Raw genomic sequence first — 27,549 nt, 5'->3', positions numbered from 1 at the left:
ACACTCTTTTACTGTGTGGACAGATAATAATCCTTTAACTTGTATTATGACCAAACCAAAACTTGATGCTTGCGAACAACGGTGGGTTGCAAAACTGTCCCCATACACATTCAGTCTGAAGCACATCCCAGGGCCAAAGAATGTGGTTGCAGATGCCCTAAGCCGAGACCCTTTCGCAAAGTCAGTGAGTCAAAGGTTGATCAGTGAGCCTTATGAGAATTTATTGGCGGAGGCTGATGGAACAAAAGAGGATGGAGTGCAGGACGTTTTCCGCTGCAAGGTCCAGTGTCTTCAGGCCTACTGTGTGTTGGGCGCATCTCACTCTCATGATTCCTCAGAGGTGAAGTCTGCCTGTGACTGTCATACTGAGTGGGAAAGCGGTGCACAGTTGAGAGCAATGCAGTACCTGATGGCTCTACCTCAGACCGCACTCTCGGAGCAAGACATACCCGCGGCCTTCTCCATCGATGAGCTGCGGCAGAGCCAAGAGGAAGACCCGGTCATCCGGAGCGTCTTATCGTTTGTCCCGAGTGGACGGCCGCCACATCGAAGAGAGAGAGGCAAGTTAACCCCAACTGCCCAGATACTTTGTAAGCAGTGGCATCAATTGAGAGTCCAGGATGGAGTCCTCTACCGGGTCACCAAAGATCCCCTAACCCTCCAGAAGAGGTTCCAGTTTGTTCTGTCTACCAGTCTAAAAGCAAAAGGCCCTCTCCGGTGTCCATGATCTCGCTGGGCACCAGGGGCAAGCCAGAACAGTGCACCTTGCCAGACAGCGCTTTTTCTGGCCGCAGATGGAAAGAGACATCAAGGACTATGTAAAGTGTTGCCAAAGATGTATCCTTGCGAAGACGCCCGAACCGGCTGCTCGAGCACCCTTGGAGAGTATTCGCACATCTGCCCCCATGGAGCTGGTGTGCATCGACTTTTGGAGTGCTGAGGACAGCAAACAGAGATCGGTAGATGTTTTGGTCATAACCGACCACTTCACGAAGTTGGCTCATGCATTCCCCTGTGCAAACCAAACTGCAAAGCAAGTTGCCAAGAAACTATGGGATAACGTGTTCTGCATATACGGCTTTCCAAAACGAATACATTCGGATCAAGGTGCCAACTTCGAAAGTAAACTCATTGCCGAACTTCTCAGCCTCACAGGCGTCACTAAGTCACACACAACTGCATATCACCCCATGGGAAATGGGCAAACTGAAAGGTTCAACAGGACACTTGGCAGTATGTTGCGGGCTCTCCCTCTGGCAGCGAAACAACACTGGGCTCAGCAGATACAGACTCTGACTTTTGCTTACAATGCCACCATTCATGAAACGACCGGATATGCCCCGTTCTATTTGATGTACGGTCGAGTCCCAAGACTTCCGGTGGACATGGTGTTCAAACAGGTCCTGAGAGACCCTGTCGTTACCGACTACAACACCTATGCAGACAAGTTGATGGCAAGCCTCAGTGCAGCTGCTACCATTGCTCAACAGCATGCAAGGAAGCAGCAACAGCACCAGGCTGATGGGTACAACAAAAGAGCTCGTGGCATCCACCTGAATGTCGGTGACAGAGTCCTGCTGGCAAATAAGGCAGAACGAGGGAAGCGGAAACTAGCAGATAAATGGGAACCCATCATCTATACTGTTACAGATCGCAATCCTCACTCATGTGTACAAAGTCAGGGATGAGAGCGGAAGAACCAAAGTTGTCCATCGTAATCTGATGTTGGATGTCAGCTTCTTGCCCATCGTCCAACCAGACAGCGGAGAGTCAGAGACAGGTGCCTTGGATGCGGTCAGTGAGTGCGACCCCTTGTCCATTGATGCTGTGAGCAACTTGGCAGTGGATGACTCTGAGGACCATACCTGCTCATGGATAGATGAGACACCTGATGTCAACTCTCTCTCTGGTGAAGACAGTGCTAATTCGGAAATGGAGGACGAGCTGCCGCACTCATTGCCGCCTGGTACCCCCGACCAGCTGATCAGTCCCCCGTCTCCAAGAGACATGCCCAGTCCCTGTGTTCTAGCTGACTCATGCCCAACTGACACTGGCCTTGACCCTGTTGACACTACTGACTTAAACAACACAGGGTCCCTTCACATCATTTCACCCACCCCAGTCACTGATAGTCAGACACACACAACACTACACTTAGGGCCTGAGAGACGTACCCGCACAGGCAGGGTTGTTAGAGCAGTTAACCGTCTTATTGAGTCTATGGCTCAAAAACCCTTCACAAGGAATCTTATGGGATCTGACAGGTCAATGTCCTTACTTTCATTATTCTAAACAGTAGAGATAATTACAGGACTGTTGTAGTGTACCATTATGTAGTGTATTGATGAGATACATTCCAAGGTTTGGTATGGTGTAAAAAGGCACCTTACTTACTAGAAGCAATAATAGTCTGATCACCTATTGTTTACTTCGAACTTATATTAAGTAGCTAACTATGCTGTAAATGGGAATATAGTCCCGTGGTTACCTTGGGTAGGGTGAACATGAACATGGTACATTAGTGTTGGTTACCTCACTTTCCCACCCTCTATCTATTCAGGATTTTGGTGAAATCAAAGAGGGGTGAATGTAACAGTGAGAAGAAAAACCTGCACTTACATTTTTATTTTCTCATTTTCAGTCATATGTGACAACTTCTTTTGTGTTGGTGTTTGTTTCACCAAAATCCTTTTTCTGTATGTAGTTTTGAATTCGCTGGTATTGGGAGTTGTATTGTGAGTTATGTTGTATTTTTGGGGGTAATAGCGCCCTCTTGTGGTGTACGCGAATGGTGTTTTGCGCAGCTTGCGTCCTCCCGCCAGACTCGTTCAACTTTGCTGGGAGAGGCATGTGGGACAGCGTGAACGAAGTGCCTCTTCCCATTTTGTGCTGTTTTCTATTCATTTGAAGAAAATAAAAGACAGTCGGTTGGAAATTAACGGTGTCAGCGTCCCTTCATCATTGGTGGCACCGGAACACAACGCAGAGGGTAGTCGGGCAGCAGGCCGCTTCCGGCTACAGAAGCAGGTAAACGTCGTTCTCTAAGCCTGCTAACCTCAATTTTTGCAAATACCTCTCCCTCTGCTCGCCCTGTAAATGCCCTACGTTGCTGGATAGTGAAGGTGTTTTCTGCATCTCGCTCCTTTTTCTTTTATGTTTTTCGTTTGTCGCCTTCCTCGCATTCAAACTGATTCGAGCCGTGCCGTCCAAAATGGCAGCATCACATGACTTGGTCACGTGGGTGAAATACCTCAATAGGAAAGATGAAGTACATGATACAGTTTAGCGATTCTACAGCTAATGACTTGTATGAAAGAGCTGAACAACTCTGCACTTTTATATAACGAGTTAATAAATAGTTATTTGTATTTTGCATTAAATCCTGCATAAATGGGTCAAGACTTATTTTGTAGCCTTTCTGTACAGTTTTGTATTGTGGGTGTTTTGCAGCGGGAAGAGCTTTACCCTGCTGCAGGTAGGTTGGGATAATGTGGGTTCTAGAGAAAAGTTATTAAAAGTCATATTTACACTGAATTGTTTTCGTCAAACAATTCCCTGATAAAGTATTATGTTTTAGGTCACCTATAAATCGCATGTGTGCGATGTTTTACACTGTATTGTTGTTTTTATTTCATTTTGCATTTTCATTTGACCTTGAACCACGGTTGTCTTGATAAGTGCGATTTGTAATAGGACATTTATTCTGTTTAGGCGGACTCCACGTGTTCCCAACCCTCATTGTTTTATTTTGATGACCCTTGTGCAGGTAACCAATCAGATTTATAGTTTAGTTTGTTTATTCTGTGAACGTTCCAAGTTTACCTCGTGGCTCCGCTAGCATTCACGATCTTGAATGTGACTAGCCTGGAACGTTTTGACTGCATTCTTAGCTGCAGTACCAGTAGCAGCCACACCAGTAGTGGCGGGTCCTGAAAATTTTCTCAGGAGGGGCAAATTATCCAATAATGTCATAAGGTGACTCATTCAACAGGTACATTATAGGTAGCCAGACATTATTGACTGTTTTCTCTCTGCATATCACAGTTCCATGCCACTTCTGTCCACTAGATGGCAGCACATTACAGAAATCTTTTCCCTGTCGCTACCTAAGTTATAGGCTGTGGCGTAAAGTTGCAGACAACATTCACAATCGAAGAATAGTTTGGCTCCACGATGACCAATTCCAATTACGCCCTATTCACATTATTTCAATATTGTATGACGTGAATGATATCTTTATAAAAGATATGTCCAACAACTAAATAAGAAAGGAAACCATATTTTTAAAAAATAAATACATATTTATTTGCCAATCTTGAAAGTACTGTTCTACAGAATGTTCTGTAAATAGATTTTGTACTTCAAACTCCATGACCAGCAAGAATTTTACAGACTGTGCAACTTAAGGACAACAGGAAAGTGCACTTACTGTAACAAAACATTGTAAATAGTTGGCTAACATAACAATAGCAGTTGAATAAATAGATGAGTGGATCTTTAGATCTTGCAATTACTGGTATTCACCAAGGATATTACCAAAGTGCTAACTCTCAGAGCAAAGTGTGGCAAATATAAAAATGCACATTGAAAACATCAAAAGTGAACGGATTCTGTGACTGTGTGTGTGAGTGAGAGAGTCACGAAGTCAACCAAACCCAGAAAAACACCACAGTGACTGGAGCCCTCAGTTTCGTCTTTGCCTCGTAGAGCTAACTCGAACACTCCACAAAATTTCATGCGTTGGATGAGCCGGTTTAATATGTGCCTGTTCTTGCTCACCTCATCGTTGTGGCGGCAAACTGCTAGCCTGTAGCCCTCATCCAGCTGTGTAGCGATGTTCACTCTCCTTGTTGTGTCCAATTTCAAGATTCAAGCAGACCTTGTGGCTTCCTTTAACAAGCTTTCAAATAAACAAAGATGTACCTTGTCGGATGAATGGTTGATGATGGATGGAAGGCAGGCAAGCCGGGTTAGCAGGCCGAGTTAGCATGCTAACAGAAAGGCTCCAAGGAAAGTCAGTAATCCAGTAAAGGTACATCAAAAGTATCAACTTAAGATCAAACCAAACTAAAAATATTTTCAACTTGTTCTTAGCTTTAAACTTTCAAAGTAGTTTTCAAAATAGCTTTCCTAAAGGCTTGTAAAGAGCTGTGTGACCACCAGGTCCTTCAAACAATTCTATTGTTCTGCTCTGCTGAACTGACTCTTAAGGTCAAAGGTGACTGGTGGTCATCTTGGCTCCAAAGTTCTTCACAGGTATCAAAATAAGAGTATATTACCAACCAAAGTAAGATCAACTAAAAGAAACTAAAGTTCAACCAAAATTTCAAGTGCTCCTGTAGCACAATATTACAATTTATCTTCAAATCAAAAATGGCTCTTACATGGCCCGCCCCTTATAGCTACGAAGGAATACAAGCTATAATAAATTAAAAATCTATTTTTTCTCAAGAGCCATATTCAATGTCTACTGTGTGCAAGAATCAGTGCATGCATCTGTACGAGTGTGTGCACGTGCGCAAGTCCATGTTGGCTTAGTCAGCTTTAGTTTGCTGGCCATCTACCAGCAGGCAAATCTTGCTGACGGGTCTTTCGAGCTGACTTGTTTTGGTCTGAAGTTGCACACTGCGGACCAAGCCTTTGGAATCAGGAAGGGCTTCTGTGACCCTGGCCAACATCCATGATCCTCGTGGTGCAGTAGCATCTGCTACAAGTACCATGTCTCCTTGTTGGAAATTGCGCTTGACGCGAGTCCACTTTTGCCTCATCTGTAAAAGGGGCAGATATTCTTGGGTCCACCGCTTCCAGAATAGATCGGCAATGTACTGCACTTGCTTCCAGCGGCGCCTTGCATACGCGTCTTCCTTTGTGAACAACCCTGGAGGTAGTACAGGCTGGGCTTTCAGATTCAAAAGGTGGTTAGGTGTTAATGGCTCCAAGTCATTCGGATCGTCCGACATAGTTGTGAGTGGACGACTATTAAGAATGGCCTCAATCTAGCACATCACTGTCTGAAGGCCTTCATCGTCCAGATGTTGTTGACCAGTCACAGTCTGTAGTATCCTCTTGACCATGCGAATAAGTCTCTCCCATATCCCTCCATGATGGGCACCATGGGGAGGATTAAAGGTCCATTTTACTCCCTTTTGGAGCAGACTTTGCTGTATTTGTTGCAAGTTCCAGGATTTCAATGCTTCTTTCAACTCCTTCTCAGTTGAGACAAGGTTTGTTCCATTGTCAGATCGCAACTCTGAGACTTGCCCCCTTCTGGCAATGAAGCGTATGAATGCAAGAGTCAGTGTCGAGTGACTGTGCAACTTCCAGATGTATCGCTCGGCTGGTGAGACATGTGAAAATCACTCCATAACGCTTCACAATGCTACGGCCTCGTCTTACTTCCAGTGGTCCAAAGTAATCAACCCCTACATGGGTAAAGGGTGGTAGATCGGGGATAAGCCTATCCACAGGGAGATCTGCCATCTTCTGTTGACCAGCGTTGGAATGGGCTTTTCTACATGTTGTGCATTCATTGATTACCTTCCTGGCAAGGGCGTTGGCACAGGGGATCCAGTATCTCTGCCTAAGTTTGGAGAGAGTAAAATTCCTTCCACTGTGTCCAACTTCTTCATGGGTATGACGAACTAACAGTTTGGAGACATGATGCTCCTTGGGCAGAATTGCAGGATGCCTTTGTTCAGTGGGCATGGCCATTTTTCTAAGACGACCACCAACTCTCAAGGTGCCAGAGTCAATGAAAGGGTCTAGCCTGTAGATGGAGCTGTTCCTGCTTACACATTGCATGCCTTTCTGCAGGCAGGATACCTCATATGAACAGCTTTGTTTCAGGTGAGATTTCTTTCCTGTGGGTGTTTTGTTTGTGGATCAGGTGTGTCACAGCAGCTAACGGTAAAGTGTGTGTGTTCTTTTCCTTTGGCCTGGAGTATAATTGAGGGAAGGGTGGGTTTTTATTTTTTATAAATGTGGTCAGCAGCTTTTCCTTTAAAAGTCTTACCATGTGTCTGGAATAATCTTCTAAATTAGTTTTAGTCACTCTGCTACAGCAGGCGTATTTTCTGCGTTCGAGAACTTATCTGGGTAACGTTTGTGTAGGAAATTGTCATCGTCATCATCTCGGGCTCCTGTGTGTGCGCGCGTGCGCTAGTAAATTAAAACATCACGGCTAACATGTGCTGCTCTAACCTGACGTGAACAGAACTGACTCCAGGTTTGGGATCCCTAGAGGAAGGGAGATGTTTAAATGTGTCTCAGTTGGTCCTCATCATCATCATCATGCTGCCTTTCCTGTGTCCTGAAGTGTGTGTCTCTCTCTCTCATTACTGCCTGGCTTCATCATCTGAAATACTCTGACAGGGTACAGCAATATTAAACACGCGACAGCGTTGTGTTTTAGAGGTTTTTGGTGCGGCGGTGTTCCTTGGTGATCTTTGTCTGGACTCGGTACCCATCCGGGACTGTTATCATTTTCAAGTGTTCCTTTCGTTTTCCTGTACACTCCTGATTTTGCTTATGTTGGGCCTGGGTATGTGCTGATACGATTACGATTATTACAGTATTCTGAAAGAAATGCACAGGTTGACACGTGAATCAGCATCTCGGAGAATAATCAACAGTCCAGTCTTATCCTGGATGATACGGTGCCCGCTGAATATCGTGATGTATCGTACAACCGATCATCAGCACACGCCTGGTGGGGGGAACGTATTTCTGAAATGTCTTATTGTGTGACTCTTTAATTTTTTATGCAAAACTTGTCTTGCCTTTCATTTTGACAGAAAAGCAATGTAATGAAATGAAAGTAATTAAAAATGAAAATCAGGCTTCTGTTGTGTCCTTTTGCTTTCACTTTTGTTAACAGGCCGGGTGATGCACACAATAACGAGTGTTGTGTGATGATTAAACACACTACAGGTTGGAAAAAGTGCTCATGTCTTCCATGAGGTTTGCAGGTCAACGCCAAGATTTACATCTGTACACCTCCATCACTCCAGAGTCACGTGTTCCAACATCATATGAAAATTATCCATACTTCACTTTAGCTGTAAATTCAATGTTTTATGCAAAAACCAAAAAACCCAACTGCAGTTTATTCATGTAGGCTTTCACAAACATTCCAGTGGCCGTGTGTGTACTAACAACCTTAGAACAACATTTATAAGAAACAAAAGGTTCTCCTTAATTAAAAAGATAAAATTTCACTCCGGTACAGAAAATAAATTGTATACAAAATAAAGCTCACAGCCCTGTAATGACCCGGCGACTTGTCCATAGTCAGCTGGGATAGGCTCCAGCCCGCCTGTGACCCTACAGGATAAAAGGCTACAGATAATGGATGGATGAACCACACACACGTTACAGGTGTAGTAATCCCTGATACACTCTCAGTGTAATGAACACACACTTGATCCTAATACTCTGTGTGTTAATAAGCTGATTAATCTGAGGATCCGCTGTTTCACTTGGACATCAGTCGTCTGACTCGGTGTCATGGCGATGCCGGGGTGGGCGGTCCCTGGATGAAGGGGACGGGTTTCGATGCCTGGCCTTTGACCCCCGATCTGAACGCCTGTCATGAGCATCGTATTCTCTCTGAGTGCCACGTGATGGGCTGGAGTCACGTCGCTGGTCCTTGTAGTGCTGCTTACGTCTGTAACACACACACACACACTTGATATGATGAACCCAGATACAAAAAACAGTCCCCTCCAAAAGTATTGGAACGGCAAGGTCAATTCCTTTGTTTTTTTTTGTACACTGAAGACATTTGGGTTTCAGATCAAAAGATGAATATGAGACAAAAGTGCAGAATTCCAGCTTTTACTTCATGGTATTTACATCTAGATGTGTTAAACAACTCAGGACAGAGCATCTTTTCTTTGAACCCACCCGCTTTTCAAGTGAGCAAAAGTATTGGAACATGTGACTGATGGATGTTTCTAGTTGCTCAGGTGTTGCCTTTTAGATTGATTGCTGAAACTTTAAATAGTTCTTGTTTTTGGCCTTCACCTGTGAAAACTGTATTTGCTGCTAAGCAAACATGAAGACCAGAGAGCTGTCAATGGGAGAAAAGCAAACCATTTTGAAGCTAAGAGAAGAGGGAAAATCGATCAGAGCTATTGCACAAACATTGGGCATAGCTAGTACAACAATTTGGAATGTACTGAAAAAGAAAGAAACTACTGGTGTACTGAGCAACAAACATCGAACAGGTCGGCCAAGGGTAACAACAGCAGTTGATGACAGAAACATTGTGAGAGCTGTGAAGAAACACCCAAAGACAACAGTCAGTGACATCACTGCCAAACTCCACAGGGCAGGGGTGAAGGTATCACAAGCCACTGTTCGAAGAAGACTTCAAGAGAAGAAATATAGAGGCCATACCACAAGATGCAAACCACTCATCAGCAAAAAGAATCAGAAGGCTAGATTGGATTTTGCAAAGAAGTACAGAGATCATTCACAAAAGTTTTGGGACAAAGTTTTATGGACTGATGAGACCAAGATTAACCTCTACCAAAGTGATGGAAAGGCCAAAGTATGGAGAAAGAAAGGACCTGCTTATGATCCAAAACATACAAGCTCATCTGTGAAGCATGGTGGAGGTAATGTCATGGCTTGGGCTTGCACGGCTGCTTCTGGAACGGGCTCACTAGTCTTTATTGATGATGTAACTCATGATGGTAGCAGCAGAATGAATTCTGAAGTTTACAAAACCATTTTGCCTGGCAATTTACAGAAAAATGCATCCAAACTAATTGGGAGAAGCTTCATCATGCAACAAGACAATGACCCAAAACACACTGCCAACACAACAAAGGACTTCATCAGGGGGGAAAAGTGGAAGGTCTTGGACTGGCTAAGTCAATCACCGCACCTTAACCCAATAGAGCATGAATTTTACCTCCTGAAGAGGAGACTGAAGGGAGAAACCCCCAGAAACAAACAACAACTGAAAGAGGCTGCAGTAAAGGCCTGGAACAGCATTTCAAATGAAGAATGCAACAGCCTGGTGAAGTCAATGGGTCGCAGGCTCAATGCAGTTATTGCAAGTAAGGGTTATGCCACCAAATATTAAATGTTATTCACTTTAAGTTAATTTAATAATGTCTGTTCCAATACTTTTGCTCACTTGAAATGTGGGTGGGTTCAAAGAAAAGGTGCTCCGTCCTGAGTTGTTTAACACATCTAGATGTAAATACCATGAAATAAAAGCTGGAATTCTGAACTTTTGTCTCATATTCATCTTTTGATCTGAAACCCAAATGTCTTCAGTGTACAAAAAAACACAAAGGAATTGACCTTGCCGTTCCAATACTTTTGGAGGGGACTGTAGATGAAATCCTGACCTATGTCCAGTCCTTCCTAAAGGCCTCGGACTCGCTTAGACCCGTCTGATATCACAAGCACAAAGTCACAACACACACTGGAATAAAGTCAGAGCAGGACTATGCAGCTAACGGTGCTCTGATGTCCCCTACTGCAGAATCAGAATTAAAATCAGACAAAGCCAGTCAACACAGAGTGAGAGTCAGAATCAAACTCGGAAACAGTCACCTTCAAAGTCAGAATCAAGCTCACAGAGTCAGCTTCAGAGTCAGAATCAAGCTCACAGAGTCACCTTCAGAGTCAGAATGAAATTCGGAAACAGTCACCTTCAGAGTCAGAATCAAACTCGGAAACAGAGTCACCTTCAAAGTCAGAATCAAGCTCACAGAGTCGGCATCAAACTCGGAAACAGAGTCACTTTCAGAGTCAGAATCTAGCTCACAGAGTCACCTTCAGAGTCAGAATCAAACTCGGAAACAGAGTCACCTTCAGAGTCAGAATCTAGCTCACAGAGTCAGCATCAAACTCGGAAACAGAGTCACCTTCAGAGTCAGAATCAAGCTCACAGAGTCACCTACAGAGTCAGAATCAAACTCACAGAGTTGGCATCAAACTCGGAAACAGAGTCACCTTCAGAGTCAGAATCTAGCTCACAGAGTCACCTTCAGAGTCAGAATCAAACTCACAGAGTCGGCATCAAACTCGGAAACAGAGTCACCTTCAGAGTCAGAATCTAGCTCACAGAGTCAGCATCAAACTTGGAAACAGAGTCACCTTCAGAGTCAGAATCAAGCTCACAGAGTCACCCTCAGAGTCAGAATCTAGCTCACAGAGTCAGCATCAAACTCGGAAACAGAGTCACCTTCAGAGTCAGAATCAAGCTCACAGAGTCACCTTCAGAGTCAGAATCAAACTTGGAAACAGAGTCACCTTCAGAGTCAGAATGAAACTCACAAACAGAGTCAGCTTCAGAGTCAGAATGAAATTCAGTCAGGGCAGTTGTTCTAAAAAGCATCTAAAGATATTAATATTCACTCTGTACTTTCCCTCATCTTACTTTTATTAAAGTGTCACAGGTCGATGGATTCAAAAGGTGAACAGTCAGTACCCTGTGGAGCTCGAATAACCCCGAGGTACTTAAATCCCACGCGGTACTGCGCGCTGCCTCATGCTTGTGGAGGAGAAAGAGCTGGAAAAACACCACGCGCTAAGGTTTACACTTGGATATGGAAACAGCTCAAGTTTATCCTCTTTATATTACGATGAGCGAGGTCGCAACAAACATGGCGGAACCACCGGCCTCCGACGCAGACGCAAGCGCTCGAGAGCCAGCAGTATTTACTCGGCTTGTCTGCCGTCTTTGTTCCCTCTCTTTTCTGACGTGTTTTACCTCTGACAACGTCAGATACTTCCTTAAATTCATCTTTTTTTTTGTCTCGATTTAGGAGTCTTCGTTCGATCTGGGTGATCTGCTATGTTTGCTGTGTCGCCACGGTCGTGACCTCTGACCCGCGCATGACCTCACGTGGCTTTTCCGAACTGGCTGCTGAGCGAGCGGTTTGTGAACAGACTAACACGTGGTTAGGACGCCCCGCGTTAGGAAATAAAACGTATTGAAACAAGACGACGCATACCAGCTACGGGGACGGGCATCAGTTCAAACAATTCAGAAAGGGGAGGGGATTAAATGATTTCTGAACCCGCACATCCACCTGCGTCACTTTAAAGTCATGTTAAGCGCTGACTATATTAAAGCGTATACTTTATATTTTTATTGCAGTGAAGTGTTCACAAGCCGTACTACCTTTTACGGTCAGAGTCCGAGTCGGACTCGGAGTCAGAAGACGACTCTTTCCTGCAGCGCTTCTTCTCTTTCTTCTTCTTTTTCTCCTTTTTGCTCTTCTTCTCCTTTTTATTTTTCTTGTGGCTGTCAGTTCTGTCACTGTGTGAACAGGTTACTACTTCAGTTTAACACGTTCGACAGAAAAACAAAACAAATTGTACAGTTTGCAAAAGTTTGAGCACCCCTTCATCTGATTACTGGAGCCAAAACATTCACACACAAGTGTAGTTTATAGGCTAACACTTTCTGTTTTTAAAGTGTGACCTTTTTTGGATGTTTTCCGGTCAAGTAAACTACAGTATTAAAGCCCTGTGTTAACATCTCAAATTATGGATCACTGCCCTCTGCAGGCGAAATCCTGTACTGCAGTTACGGTATTACGTATGCAGAGTAAATACAGCATCGCTATAACATGCAGATTTATTTATTTCCACTGTCTAACACCCAAACACGGGCTTTCGTTTATTTATCAGTGATGAAAGCGGAACCTTTTAGTCTCTTCTTCTATCCACGTGTCTTCAGGTTTCTTGGCAGCTGTGGCTTCACCTCCGGCCACCTTATGATGCTGAAAATGGATTAAAAAAAAGCGATAAAGATCTCAACACCTCTAGGTGTTAAATAAACTTCTCCTTACAGAAATTACACAATCCATGCACGTGGATGTCTTATTACACAAATAGTCGTGTTCATTAGCAAGCTGTCATTAAAGCGATGCCATGTAAATCTGTTGCTTCGTTTCCCCGACAGCGAGTGTGTCATACGTACAGTAAACACCGGGAGACCCATCTTCACAGCTTCCTTCTCCTGCTTGGACAAAATCATCCTCCGACCTCCACCACTGAAATACACAAAACACAGTAAGGGGGGAGTCACACTAGTTTGAGGGGTCAAAGGTCAAACTTGTTCTTCCAGTTAAAATGAAAGTGAAGGATCCTCGTTAGCGGTTTCTACCTGGAGCTTCCCAACCCGGAGACTCGGTCCACGTCTCGTTCTTCCCCGTCTCCCTCCCTTCTACACACGTCCACCAAATCCTGCGCAGAAACACAACACTATGAAACACACCCTGGCTTTGTCCCACACGCTACAGTTACTAACGGCTCATTGGAGGTTTTAAAATTCCATCCTGAATGCATGAGTTAGTGTACGAGGGGATGAAACACACACCTCCTTCGTTAGACCGGCTGGACGCTTCTGCACAGTTTTATGACCCCTGAAAAGAGAAAAGCAAGAAAAGTCTAATTACAAATATGAAAATATGGAAACTGGACACAAAAAGGACAGAATAAATGATAAAAGGATTGATGGATAGATTTATACATGAGTGGACTGAGATAAATAACAATAAATTCTGATGGCCAGGTGGATGTTCTGAGTGTAAAGATGAACATGGTGGATGGATGGAGGAGGTGTATAATGATTACAGATGGATGAAATGATGGAGTGGTGGATGGACAGATGGATGTTGTGATAGATAGCATGGTTTATGGATGTATGAACAGTAGCATAAATCACACAAATGCCCAGTGCAGCCATCCTGGTGATGTACGGAGAAGTGGATGGATGGACGGACGGATGGAGAAGTGGACTGATGGATGGATGGATGGATGGATAAGTGGACTGATGGATGGATGGATGGATGGATGGATGGGCAGGTGGATAGAGAAGTGGACTGATGGATGGATGGACAGATGGAGAAGTGCGTTGACACAGATGATCAATGGATGGAAAAGTGGATTATGTGTGTATGCATGTATGTATAGATGGATGGATGAAGTGGGTTGACGGATGGATGGATGAATGGATGGACGGATGGATGGATGGAGAAGTGGACTGATGGATGGATGGATGGATGGATGGATGGATGGATGGACATAGATGGGCAGGTGGATAGAGAAGTGGACTGATGGATGGATGGACAGATGGAGAAGTGGGTTGACAGATGATCAATGGATGGAAAAGTGGATTATGTATGTATGCATGTATGTATAGATGGATGGATGAAGTGGGTTGACGGATGGATGGATGGATGGATGGATGGATGGATGGATGGATGGAGAAGTAGATTGACAGATGGATGGGTGGAAAAGTGGATTATGTATGCATGTATGGATGGATACAGTGCTGAGCGTAAATGAGTGCACCCCCTTTGAAAAGTAACATTTTAAACAATATCTCAATGAACACAAACAATTTCCAAAATGTTGAAAAGACAAAGTTTAATATAACATCTGTTTAACTTATAACGTGAAAGTAAGGTTAATAATATAAACTTAGATTACACATTTTTCAGTTTTACTCAAATTAGGGTGGTGCAAAAATGAGTACACCCCACAACAAAAACTACTACATCTAGTACTTTGTATGGCCTCCATGATTTTTAATGACAGCACCAAGTCTTCTAGGCATGGAATGAACAAGTTGGCGACATTTTGCAACATCGATCTTTTTCCATTCTTCAACAACGACCTCTTTTAGTGACCGGATGCTGGATGGAGAGTGATGCTCAACTTGTCTCTTCAGAATTCCCCATAGGTGTTCGATTGGGTTCAGATCAGGAGACATACTTGGCCACTGAATCACTTTCACCCTGTTCTTCTTCAGAAATCCAACAGTGGCCTTAGATGTGTGTTTAGTCATGTTGGAAAAGTGCATGACGACCAAGGGCACGGAGTGATGGTAGCATCTTCTCTTTCAGGATAGAGCAATACATCTGTGAATTCATGATGCCATCAATGAAATGCAGCTCCCCGACACCAGCAGCACTCATGCAGCCCCACATAAGGACACTGCCACCACCATGTTTCACTGTAGGCACCAGGCAGTTTTCTTTGCATTCCTCACCTTTGCGACGCCATACAGTTTTGAAGCCATCAGTTCCAAAAACATTTATCTTGCTCTCATCACTCCGGAGTATAGAGTCCCAGTAGTCTTCATCTTTGTCAGCATGGGCCCTGGCAAACTCTAGGTGGGCTTTTTTGTGCCTGGGCTTCAGGAGAGGCTTCTTTCGTGGACGGCATCCATGCATGCCATTCCTCTGCAGTGTACGCTGTATTCTCTCATTCATCTCATTATCTCTAGTCGCTTTATCCTGTTCTACAGGGTCGCAGGCAAGCTGGAGCCTATCCAAGCTGACTACGGGCAAAAGGCGGGGTACACCCTGGACAAGTCGCCAGGAGCACCCGGAGGAAACCCACGTGGACAACATGCAAACTCCGCACAGAAAGGCCCTCGCCGGCCACGGGGCTCGAACCCGGACCTTCTTGCTGTGAGGCGACAGCGCTAACCACTACACCACCGTGCCGCCCACGCTGTATTGTGTCACGGGAAATAGTCACCCCAGTTTAGCTTTCTACTTCTTTAGATAACTGCAGTGAACTTGCATGCTGATTTTATTCAACCCTTCTCATCAGAAGGCGCTCCTGTCGAGGTGTTAACTTCCGTGAACAACCTGGATGTCTCTGTGAGAGGGTTGCAGTTCCATCTTTCTTAAATTTTTGTACCACTTTTGCTACAGTATTCTGACTGATAAGCAAAGCTTTGCTGATCTTCTTGTAGCCTTCAGCTTTGTGGTGGAAAGAAATTATTTTCTTTGGGGAATTCTGAAGAGACAAGTTGAGCATCACTCTCCATCCAGCATCCAGTCACTAAAAGAGGTCGTTGCTGAAGAATGGAAAAAGATTGATGTTGCAAAATGTCGCCAACTTGTTCATTCCATGCCTAGAAGACTTGGTGCCGTCATTAAAAATCATGGAGGCCATACAAAGTGCTAGATGTAGTAGTTTTTGTTGTGGGGTGTACTCATTTTTGCACCACCCTAATTTGAGTAAAACTGAAAAATGTGTAATTTAAGTTTATATTATTAACCTTACTTTCACGTTATAAGTTAAACAGATGTTATATTAAACTTTGTCTCGTCAACATTTTGGAAATTGTTTGTGTTCATTGAGATATTGTTTAAAATGTTACTTTTCAAAGGGGGTGCACTCATTTACGCTCAGCACTGTAAGTGGACTGACAGATGAGCAGGTGGATAGAGAAATGGATTAATGGATGGATGAATGAATGAATGAATGAAGTGGATTGACAGATAGACAGACAGTGATGTAACTCACAGTGCAACCATCATGGCGTTGTGCTCCGCCTCTCTCACCGCTCGGAGCTCCTGCTGTCTGTCCTGCGTCCCTGAGCTCTGTTTATCTTTATTAAACCATGTCAGGTCCTTTCCCTTCTGCCAGCGTCCCACTGGAGCCATCAGGGAGTTCCCTACACACACACACAATATAAACACATGCTAAAAACAACACAGAACATCAATTCCCAAAAAATATAAATATAACCAACACAACAAAAACAATATACACACAAAAAATTCCCATTTCTTTGTACAACCCCGATTCCAAAAAAGTTGGGACAAAGTACAAATTGTAAATAAAAACGGAATGCAATGATGTGGAAGTTTCAAAATTCCATATTTTATTCAGAATAGAACATAGATGACATATCAAATGTTTAAACTGAGAAAATGTATCATTTAAAGAGAAAAATTAGGTGATTTTAAATTTCATGACAACAACACATCTCAAAAAAGTTGGGACAAGGCCATGTTTCCCACTGTGAGACATCCCCTTTTCTCTTTACAACAGTCTGTAAACGTCTGGGGACTGAGGAGACAAGTTGCTCAAGTTTAGGGATAGGAATGTTAACCCATTCTTGTCTAATGTAGGATTCTAGTTGCTCAACTGCCTTAGGTCTTTTTTGTCGTATCTTGCGTTTTATGATGCGCCAAATGTTTTCTATGGGTGAAAGATCTGGACTGCAGGCTGGACAGTTCAGTACCCAGACCCTTCTTCTACGCAGCCATGATGCTGTAATTGATGCAGTATGTGGTTTGGCATTGTCATGTTGGAAAATGCAAGGTCTTCCCTGAAAGAGACGTCGTCTGGATGGGAGCATATGTTGCTCTAGAACCTGGATATACCTTTCAGCATTGATGGTGTCTTTCCAGATGTGTAAGCTGCCCATGCCACACGCACTAATGCAACCCCATACCATCAGAGATGCAGGCTTCTGAACTGAGCGCTGATAACAACTCGGGTCGTCCTTCTCCTCTTTAGTCCGAATGACACGGCGTCCCTGATTTCCATAAAGAACTTCAAATTTTGATTCGTCTGACCACAGAACAGTTTTCCACTTTGCCACAGTCCATTTTAAATGAGCCTTGGCCCAGAGAAGACGTCTGCGCTTCTGGATCATGTTTAGATACGGCTTCTTCTTTGAACTATAGAGTTTTAGCTGGCAACGGCGGATGGCACGGTGAATTGTGTTCACAGATAATGTTCTCTGGGAATATTCCTGAGCCCATTTTGTGATTTCCAATACAGAAGCATGCCTGTATGTGATGCAGTGCCGTCTAAGGGCCCGAAGATCACGGGCACCCAGTATGGTTTTCTGGCCTTGACCCTTACGCACAGAGATTCTTCCAGATTCTCTGAATCTTTTGATGATATTGTGCACTGTAGATGATGATATGTTCAAACTCTTTGCAATTTTACACTGTCGAACTCCTTTCTGATATTGCTCCACTATTTGTCGGCGCAGAATTAGGGGGATTGGTGATCCTCTTCCCATCTTTACTTCTGAGAGCCGCTGCCACTCCAAGACGCTCTTTTTATACCCAGTCATGTTAATGACCTATTGCCAATTGACCTAATGAGTTGCAATTTGGTCCTCCAGCTGTTCCTTTTTTGTACCTTTAACTTTTCCAGCCTCTTATTGCCCCTGTCCCAACTTTTTTGAGATGTGTTGCTGTCATGAAATTTCAAATGAGCCAATATTTGGCATGAAATTTCAAAATGTCTCACTTTCGACATTTGATATGTTCTCTATGTTCTATTGTGAATACAATATCAGTTTTTGAGATTTGTAAATTATTGCATTCTGTTTTTATTTACAATTTGTACTTTGTCCCAACTTTTTTGGAATCGGGGTTGTATTTTATCAACATTGTTTACCAACTATGTAGATTAAAAAGGAAAAACTGCACATAAAATGGAAAAAAAGTTCTGAAATGAATAAGATAAATTAGAAAATGAAATTCCTGAGAGAAACGAGGAGGACAGATCCAGTGTTGGAGCAGACGGGGATAATATGGAGGAACGACAGCAGGGCGGCGTCATCTACTACATTATCTCTCTTCTCCAGCTGAGTTCACATCTCGCCTGCTCGCTCACATCATACAGGGTGTGTGTGAGAGAGAGAGAGAGAGAGAGAGATCTGCATGGCTCACACTCAGGGCTTATGGAGGTTTTCTGAGGTTCTACTCAGTCCTGCTCCTCCTGTTCAGTGGTTCCAGCTCTCGCTCGCCCTCTCTCTCCTGTCCCTTCAGAGGAAGTGTGATGAAACAGAGTTACTGTTCCCACCCTGAATGATTGTGTTCCAATAACAGCACATCTCTGACTGCTTTATTCCTTTTAGACCACAGACATTCACCAACAATTCACAGAGAAGATTTAATTTCATCCAGCTTTATTTCATCCATCCAGTCCATCAGTCTTTGTCCATCACTCCATCCATCAATAATTTCCCTCAGGATTAATAAAATTCTTATTTATTAAACAACAACATATTGTAATTTATATCCATGGAGAGGTTTAATGTTGTGGAACATCTGTCACCCATCCATCACTCCATCCATCTATTCATCACTTCCACCCTCACTCCATCCATTTATCCACCACTCCAACATCCGTCTATCCTTCACTCCATCCATCTGTCTACCCTTCACTCCAACCTTCACTCCAACCATCTGTCTGCCCTTCACTCCGCCCTTCACTCCACCCTTCACTCCAAACCATGTCTATCCTTCACTCCAACCATCTGTCTATCCTTCACTCCATCCGTCTACCCATCATTCCATCCTTCACTCTAAACCATGTCTATCCTTCACTCCATCCATCTGTCTACCCATCACTCCATCCTTCACTCCAAACCATGTCTATCCTTCACTCCATCCACCTGTCTACCCATCACGCCATCCATCTGTCTACCCTTCAATCCATCCTCCACTCCAACCATCTGTCTACCCATCATTCCATCCTTCACTCCAAACCATGTCTATCCTTCACTCCAACCATCTGTCTATCCTTCACTCCATCCATCTACCCATCATTCCATCATTCACTCCAAACCATGTCTATCCCTCACTCCATCCACCTGTCTACCCATCATTCCATCCTTCACTCCAAACCATGTCTATCCATCACTCCATCATCTGTCTATCCATCACTCCATCATCTGTCTATTAGGGTGGTCCCGAAATGTATGGAAAATTTTTTTACCAAAACATTCTGACCACCCTACCATTTTTTTACACAGGCTAAAAGAAGGCAACAAGCAAAATTTCAGAAAAATTGGTTAATATTTAGAGACGCCACACGAGGTTGCAAATCGGGTTAAGCCATTAACATTAGTTGGTGCGTAGACTGTTGCAGAGAAGATCTCAAACCCCCAAAAAGTCACAGTTCTAGAGGGAATATGCCACTTCTGTGAAAAAGAAGAGGCAGGAAGAGTTTATAGACTGATAGAAGGTTAGCTTTCATGCACTAAGGGGTTCTTAAACAATGAGCACTGATCGTAATATGCTGATGAAGTTGTGAATGTTTTTCTTTCTATGTTTTTCAGATGGCGAGCAACAGTAATACAAGTAGCACCGGTGGTGCAAAGCACAAAACCAGAAAGGACGATTATGTTTGGTTAATTGGTCGCACTTCCAAGGAACTGTCTGGGAGAAAGCTTCCTTCTGCTAGGGAAGTCCTTAGTGTGTTCTTTTATCTCCACAAGATACCAGAATACCGAAGGGTTTAGAAAATCACAGACTAGTAATAGCTATTGTTACTGTGAACACAGGAAGTTATATTACTGTATTGTTTGTATTAATATGAAACAGTTAATGAGCCACATTATTTTATATTGTGTCTTGAGTGAAAACTTTAATGGCTTTGTGGCACCTTTAACATTGTTCAAGCTTAACCACATTTCGCACAATAACTTCTTTTAGGCAATGTAAAAAAAGGTAAGGTGGTCGTAACAAAATCCTAAAAAAAAATTTTGGGACCACCCTACTGTCTATCCATCACTCCATCATCCGTCTAGCCATCACTCCATCACCTGTCTATCCTTCACTTCATCATCTGTCTATCCATCACTCCATCATCTGTCTGTCCTTCACTCCATCATCTGTCTGTCCATCACTCCATCCATCTATCCTTCACTCCATCCATCCGTCTATCCATCAGTCCATCATCCATCTATCCTTCACTCCATCATCTGTCTGTCCATCACTCCATCCATCTATCCTTCACTCCATCCATCCGTCTATCCATCAGTCCATCATCCATCTATCCTTCACTCCATCATCTGTCTGTCCATCACTCCATCCATCTATCCTTCACTCCATCCATCCGTCTATCCATCACTCCATCATCTGTCTATCCATCACTCGTCTATCCTTCACTCCATCATCTGTCTATCCTTCAGTCCATCCATCCGTCTATCCATCACCCGTCTATCCTTCACTCGTCTATCCTTCAGTCCATCCATCCGTCTATCCATCACTCCATCCATCCTTCACTCCATCCATCTGTCTATCCATCACTCCACCATCCGTCTATCCATCACTCCATCCATCTGTCTATCCATCACTCCATCATCCGTCTATCCATCACTCCATCATCCGTCTATCCATCACTCCATCATCCGTCTATCCATCACCTGTCTACCCTTCACTCGTCTATCCTTCACTCCATCATCTGTCTATCCTTCAGTCCATCCATCCGTCTATCCATCACTCCATCCATCCTTCACTCCATCCATCTGTCTATCCATCACTCCATCATCCGTCTATCCATCACTCCATCATCCATCTATCCATCTATCCATCACCCGTCTATCCTTCACTCCATCATCCGTCTATCCTTCAGTCCATCTTTCACTCCAAACCATGTCTACCCATCACTCCATCCATCCGTCTATCCATCACTCCATCCATCTGTCTATCCATCACCCGTCTATCCTTCACTCCATCATCTGTCTATCCTTCAGTCCATCCATCCATCTATCCATCACTCCATCATCCGTCTATCCATCACTCCATCATCCGTCTATCCATCACCCGTCTATCCTTCACTCCATCATCCGTCTATCCTTCACTCCATCACCCGTCTATCCTTCAGTCCATCTTTCACTCCAAACCATGTCTATCCATCACTCCATCCATCCTTCACTCCATCCATCACTCCATCATCCGTCTATCCATCATCCGTCTATCCATCACCCGTCTATCCATCACCCGTCTATCCATCACTCCATCATCCGTCTATCCTTCACTCCATCATCCGTCTATCCTTCAGTCCATCTTTCACTCCAAACCATGTCTACCCATCACTCCATCCTTCTATGCAAGAGTTCCTCCATCACTACTTTTATCTATCTACCACTCCAACTTCTGTTTTTCTTTGTTAAACAGCGATATGTATTTTAATGTGTGTTGTAATTATTTAGATGGTTCTCCATACAGTTCCTGCTGCTGTAGAAAGGGAGCGAGCGGTTTGTGACGGATCAGAACCGCGCTGTGGAGAGGAGACCACGCCATCGGGCTGTTCGCTCTGCGCAAACTGTGCGCGGGTGTGACGCGCAAAACGCAGCTCACAGAGCTTCACTAACAGCGCCGCAGCAGGACTTCAACAACACAAACAACAACAACACAAACAACAACACAAACAACCCCTCTGACCGAAACACCGCGGGTGGAGAGTCTGCAGATGGAGTGAGACAAGAACTGAAGGAGACAGGTGAGCTCAGTGTGTGTGAGCGAGCTCAGAGTGTGTGTGTGTGTGTGTGTGTGTTTACCCAGATAGTTCTCCCTGTGTTTGTCCACTTTCACATCGTCCCAGTTGAACTGGTCCTGTCCCCCTCTCACTCCTCCTGACCTCGAAGAGCCGAACATCTTCACTCTCACTCTCTTCTCTCTCTCTCCTTCTCTCCTTCACTCTCTCTCTCTCCCCTTCTCTCTTCCTCTCTCTCTCCTTCTCTCTCTCTCACTCTCTTCTCTCTCGGACTCTGAGTTTGTTCTTCAGATCTTCTGCATTTTCACGTGTATCGATCGAGCAGGTTCACTTCCGCCTCGGCTGTTGCCGTGGTAACCGCCAGAGGGCGCTGTGGGGCGGAGTTCACTCAGGGTCGCGTCCCAATCCGACACTTCCGCCTTTTCAACCGTTCACAATTCCAAGCGTCAAAAACCGGGAGAACGTCGTTGCTATGGGAACGGGGAAATATAAATAATTTTAAACCGGCATTATAAACACACGGAAACAACTGGAACATCAGCATTTACCTCAGATGTGTTGGTAATTTGTAAAAAAACAAAACAAAACAATGCTCAGGACTGACCCTGGACTGGAATTACCGCTGAGCCGAGTCAGAGCACCACCGCCCTCTGCTGGGCGAGCAGGGAACTGCAGCACTGACACTCAGCTTTTTCTCTTTCACATGGAATGTGGCGGACTAATAAACATTACTGCAAATAAAACTACAAAATACAACCACACAAGTTCATTTCCTGAAGAAGTGTCGATGTTTTTGCTCAAACAACACAATTGTTGCTAGATATGGCAAATGTGATGGTTCCTAAGGTGTGGTTAGGCATTTACTAAGGTGTAGCTAGGCGGTTGCTATGTGGTTGCTTAGGTGTAGTTAGGCATTTACTAAGGTGTAGTTAGGCATTTACTAAGGTGTAGCTAGGCATTTACTAAGGTGTAGTTAGGCATTTACTAAGCTGTAGCTAGGCGGTTGCTATGTGGTTGCTTAGGTGTAGTTAGTCATTTACTAAGGTGTAGCTATACTAAGGTGTAGTTAGGCATTTACTAAGGTGTAGCTAGGCATTTACTAAGGTGTAGCTATACTAAGGTGTAGTTAGGCATTTACTAAGGCGTAGCTAGGCATTTACTAAGGTGTAGCTATACTAAGGTGTAGTTAGGCATTTACTAAGGTGTAGCTAGGCATTTACTAAGGTGTAGCTAGGCATTTACTAAGGTGTAGCTATACTAAGGTGTAGTTAGGCATTTACTAAGGTGTAGCTAGGCATTTACTAAGGTGTAGCTAGGCATTTACTAAGGTGTAGCTAGGCATTTACTAAGGTGTAGCTATACTAAGGTGTAGTTAGGCATTTACTAAGGTGTAGTTAGGCATTTACTAAGGTGTAGTTAGGCATTTACTAAGGTGTAGCTAGGCATTTACTAAGGTGTAGCTAGGCATTTACTAAGGTGTAGCTATACTAAGGTGTAGTTAGGCATTTACTAAGGTGTAGTTAGGCATTTACTAAGCTGTAGCTAGGCGGTTGCTATGTGGTTGCTTAGGTGTAGTTAGTCATTTACTAAGGTGTAGCTATACTAAGGTGTAGTTAGGCATTTACTAAGGTGTAGCTAGGCATTTACTAAGGTGTAGTTAGGCATTTACTAAGCTGTAGCTAGGCGGTTGCTATGTGGTTGCTTAGGTGTAGTTAGTCATTTACTAAGGTGTAGCTATACTAAGGTGTAGTTAGGCATTTACTAAGGTGTAGCTAGGCATTTACTAAGGTGTAGCTATACTAAGGTGTAGTTAGGCATTTACTAAGGCGTAGCTAGGCATTTACTAAGGTGTAGCTATACTAAGGTGTAGTTAGGCATTTACTAAGGTGTAGCTAGGCATTTACTAAGGTGTAGCTAGGCATTTACTAAGGTGTAGCTATACTAAGGTGTAGTTAGGCATTTACTAAGGTGTAGCTAGGCATTTACTAAGGTGTAGCTAGGCATTTACTAAGGTGTAGCTAGGCATTTACTAAGGTGTAGCTATACTAAGGTGTAGTTAGGCATTTACTAAGGTGTAGTTAGGCATTTACTAAGGTGTAGTTAGGCATTTACTAAGGTGTAGCTAGGCATTTACTAAGGTGTAGCTAGGCATTTACTAAGGTGTAGCTATACTAAGGTGTAGTTAGGCATTTACTAAGGTGTAGTTAGGCATTTACTAAGCTGTAGCTAGGCGGTTGCTATGTGGTTGCTTAGGTGTAGTTAGTCATTTACTAAGGTGTAGCTATACTAAGGTGTAGTTAGGCATTTACTAAGGTGTAGCTAGGCATTTACTAAGGTGTAGCTATACTAAGGTGTAGTTAGGCATTTACTAAGGCGTAGCTAGGCATTTACTAAGGTGTAGCTATACTAAGGTGTAGTTAGGCATTTACTAAGGTGTAGCTAGGCATTTACTAAGGTGTAGCTAGGCATTTACTAAGGTGTAGCTATACTAAGGTGTAGTTAGGCATTTACTAAGGTGTAGCTAGGCATTTACTAAGGTGTAGCTAGGCATTTACTAAGGTGTAGCTATACTAAGGTGTAGTTAGGCATTTACTAAGGTGTAGCTAGGCATTTACTAAGGTGTAGCTAGGCATTTACTAAGGTGTAGCTAGGCATTTACTAAGGTGTAGCTATACTAAGGTGTAGTTAGGCATTTACTAAGGTGTAGTTAGGCATTTACTAAGGTGTAGTTAGGCATTTACTAAGGTGTAGCTAGGCATTTACTAAGGTGTAGCTAGGCATTTACTAAGGTGTAGCTATACTAAGGTGTAGTTAGGCATTTACTAAGGTGTAGTTAGGCATTTACTAAGGTGTAGTTAGGCATTTACTAAGGTGTAGCTATACTAAGGTGTAGTTAGGCATTTACTAAGGTGTAGTTAGGCATTTACTAAGGTGTAGCTAGGCATTTACTAAGGTGTAGCTATACTAAGGTGTAGTTAGGCATTTACTAAGGTGTAGCTAGGCATTTACTAAGGTGTAGCTATACTAAGGTGTAGTTAGGCATTTACTAAGGTGTAGTTAGGCATTTACTAAGGTGTAGTTAGGCATTTACTAAGGTGTAGCTATACTAAGGTGTAGTTAGGCATTTACTAAGGTGTAGCTAGGCATTTACTAAGGTGTAGCTAGGCATTTACTAAGGTGTAGCTATACTAAGGTGTAGTTAGGCATTTACTAAGGTGTAGCTAGGCATTTACTAAGGTGTAGCTAGGCATTTACTAAGGTGTAGCTATACTAAGGTGTAGTTAGGCATTTACTAAGGTGTAGCTAGGCATTTACTAAGGTGTAGCTAGGCATTTACTAAGGTGTAGCTAGGCATTTACTAAGGTGTAGCTATACTAAGGTGTAGTTAGGCATTTACTAAGGTGTAGTTAGGCATTTACTAAGGTGTAGTTAGGCATTTACTAAGGTGTAGCTAGGCATTTACTAAGGTGTAGCTAGGCATTTACTAAGGTGTAGCTATACTAAGGTGTAGTTAGGCATTTACTAAGGTGTAGTTAGGCATTTACTAAGGTGTAGTTAGGCATTTACTAAGGTGTAGCTATACTAAGGTGTAGTTAGGCATTTACTAAGGTGTAGTTAGGCATTTACTAAGGTGTAGCTAGGCATTTACTAAGGTGTAGCTATACTAAGGTGTAGTTAGGCATTTACTAAGGTGTAGCTAGGCATTTACTAAGGTGTAGCTATACTAAGGTGTAGTTAGGCATTTACTAAGGTGTAGTTAGGCATTTACTAAGGTGTAGTTAGGCATTTACTAAGGTGTAGCTAGGCATTTACTAAGGTGTAGCTATACTAAGGTGTAGTTAGGCATTTACTAAGGTGTAGTTAGGCATTTACCATCGGCGTCGCCAGGGGTATTTTACTGGGGCACGTGCCCCAGTATAGATCTGTAGTGCCCCAGTAAAAAAAATCCAGTGACGAAACGCTCTGAATTTTAAACTTGGGAATAGCTGCAATTTAATTAATTCATAACGTGGGGTAGGCTAACCGATGCGCGAAGAAGACCATCTACAATGCTTTTACATTGGTAGTTTTGGCTGGCCTCGCGCACACTAAGCAATGTGAAAAAAGTGTGCGCGTGACATGAGTAACATCTTGGTTGCTATGGGGACCGCAGACTCCAGCAGCCCTCAGATGCAATGAAATTCAGAGCAGGGGAAACCATCTCTCCGTGTTTTTCAACTGTTTACAGGTTAGTAGACAGTAATTCCACTGTCATTTTTGTAACACACACACACACACACACACACACACACACACACACACACACACACAGTGGTGCTTTTAGAGGCTTTTGGATTGTGTTTAGAGATGTTCAATGCTGAAAATGCGTGTGCTTACAAAGATATGTTTGGTGATTTAAAAGGTATCAAGTGTGAATACTGTTGGCCATTAAGTACTCTTGGTTGAGTTTAAAAACTCGGCGGTGTTGTATTGTATGTTAATATGTTCTTTTACAATATTACCAACAGTATAAGTATTACATTGCTATTATCACAAATGTTGCAAATATTCATACTGTTATTATTAAATGATTGACCTGGATTCAGTGTCCTCGTAATCATTTTGAGTTTTACAGCTCTAGTGACTAGTTTTAAGCAGGCCGTTTCTAAATATAAATATCAATATATAAATATATATTACATAAAATATAATATATATTACATAAAATGTAATATATATTATATAAAAAATATAAATATAAATATAAATATAGTGCAAAATTTTTAGCTCGCGCGCTTCGCGCGCTCGCATACATTTCCTGTGCCCCTTTTGTGCCCCAGTATGGTCTTGGGTCTAGTGACGCCCCTGGCATTTATTAAGGTGTAGCTAGGCATTTACTAAGGTGTAGCTAGGCATTTACTAAGGTGTAGCTAGGCATTTACTAAGGTGTAGCTATACTAAGGTGTAGTTAGGCATTTACTAAAGTGTAGCTAGGCATTTACTAAGGTGTAGCTAGGCATTTACTAAGGTGTAGTTAGGCATTTACTAAGGTGTAGCTAGGCATTTACTAAGGTGTAGCTAGGCATTTACTAAGGTGTAGTTAGGCATTTACTAAGGTGTAGCTAGGCGGTTGCTATGTGGTTGCTAATGTGTAGCTAAGCGGTTGTTATGTGATTGCTAAGTTGTAGCTAGGCATTTACTACAATGTAGCTAAGCGGTTGCTTTGTCGTTGTTAAGGTGTATTTAGGTGTAAAGGACCATATTGAGGTTTTGTATTTGTGCTGTTTGATATTGAAAAAGGGATCATGAGTTGGGTTATGAGCAAAATATGTCTGTACTTTATTTTCAGATCATAAATATTCTGAATTTTGTTTGTTTTTATGATGACCTGTATGTGTGAATTGGCCCGGAAATACTATGTGCTTGTAGTCATCTCATCTCATTATACAGGGTCGCAGGCAAGCTGGATCCTATCCCAGCTGACTACGGGCGAAAGGCGGGGTTCACCCTGGACAAGTCGCCAGGTCATCACAGGGCTGA

At 43.2% G+C, this 27,549-nt stretch overlaps 1 protein-coding gene across 2 annotated transcripts in view; it reads right to left on the bottom strand.

Annotated features, from left to right (window-relative positions):
* The window catches only part of c1h1orf35 (chromosome 1 C1orf35 homolog), a 102,095-nt gene extending 79,503 nt beyond the window's left edge, over positions 1–22,592 (bottom strand). The window contains exons 1-8 of one of the 2 annotated variants that reach the window (XM_060916529.1): positions 22,094–22,559; positions 16,300–16,450; positions 13,352–13,397; positions 13,139–13,218; positions 12,953–13,025; positions 12,676–12,752; positions 12,149–12,286; positions 8,084–8,665 (exon numbers count right to left, since the gene is read on the bottom strand). In XM_060916529.1, the coding sequence (XP_060772512.1) occupies positions 8,485–8,665; positions 12,149–12,286; positions 12,676–12,752; positions 12,953–13,025; positions 13,139–13,218; positions 13,352–13,397; positions 16,300–16,450; positions 22,094–22,190 (843 nt within the window). In that variant the 5' untranslated portion in view covers positions 22,191–22,559 and the 3' untranslated portion in view covers positions 8,084–8,484. Of the gene's footprint in view, positions 1–8,083; positions 8,666–12,148; positions 12,287–12,675; positions 12,753–12,952; positions 13,026–13,138; positions 13,219–13,351; positions 13,398–16,299; positions 16,451–22,093 lie in introns of those variants that run through there. The other variant, XM_060916520.1, reaches the window with a different exon arrangement.
* Between the last annotated feature and the right edge of the window lie 4,957 nt (positions 22,593–27,549).

The sequence above is a fragment of the Neoarius graeffei genome, chromosome 1 (assembly GCF_027579695.1).
Source record: "Neoarius graeffei isolate fNeoGra1 chromosome 1, fNeoGra1.pri, whole genome shotgun sequence".
In the NCBI taxonomy this organism is placed as follows: Eukaryota; Metazoa; Chordata; class Actinopteri; order Siluriformes; family Ariidae; genus Neoarius; species Neoarius graeffei.
The sequence above is the reverse complement of the archived record's forward strand: the minus strand, read 5'-3'. Positions and strand labels throughout refer to the sequence as shown.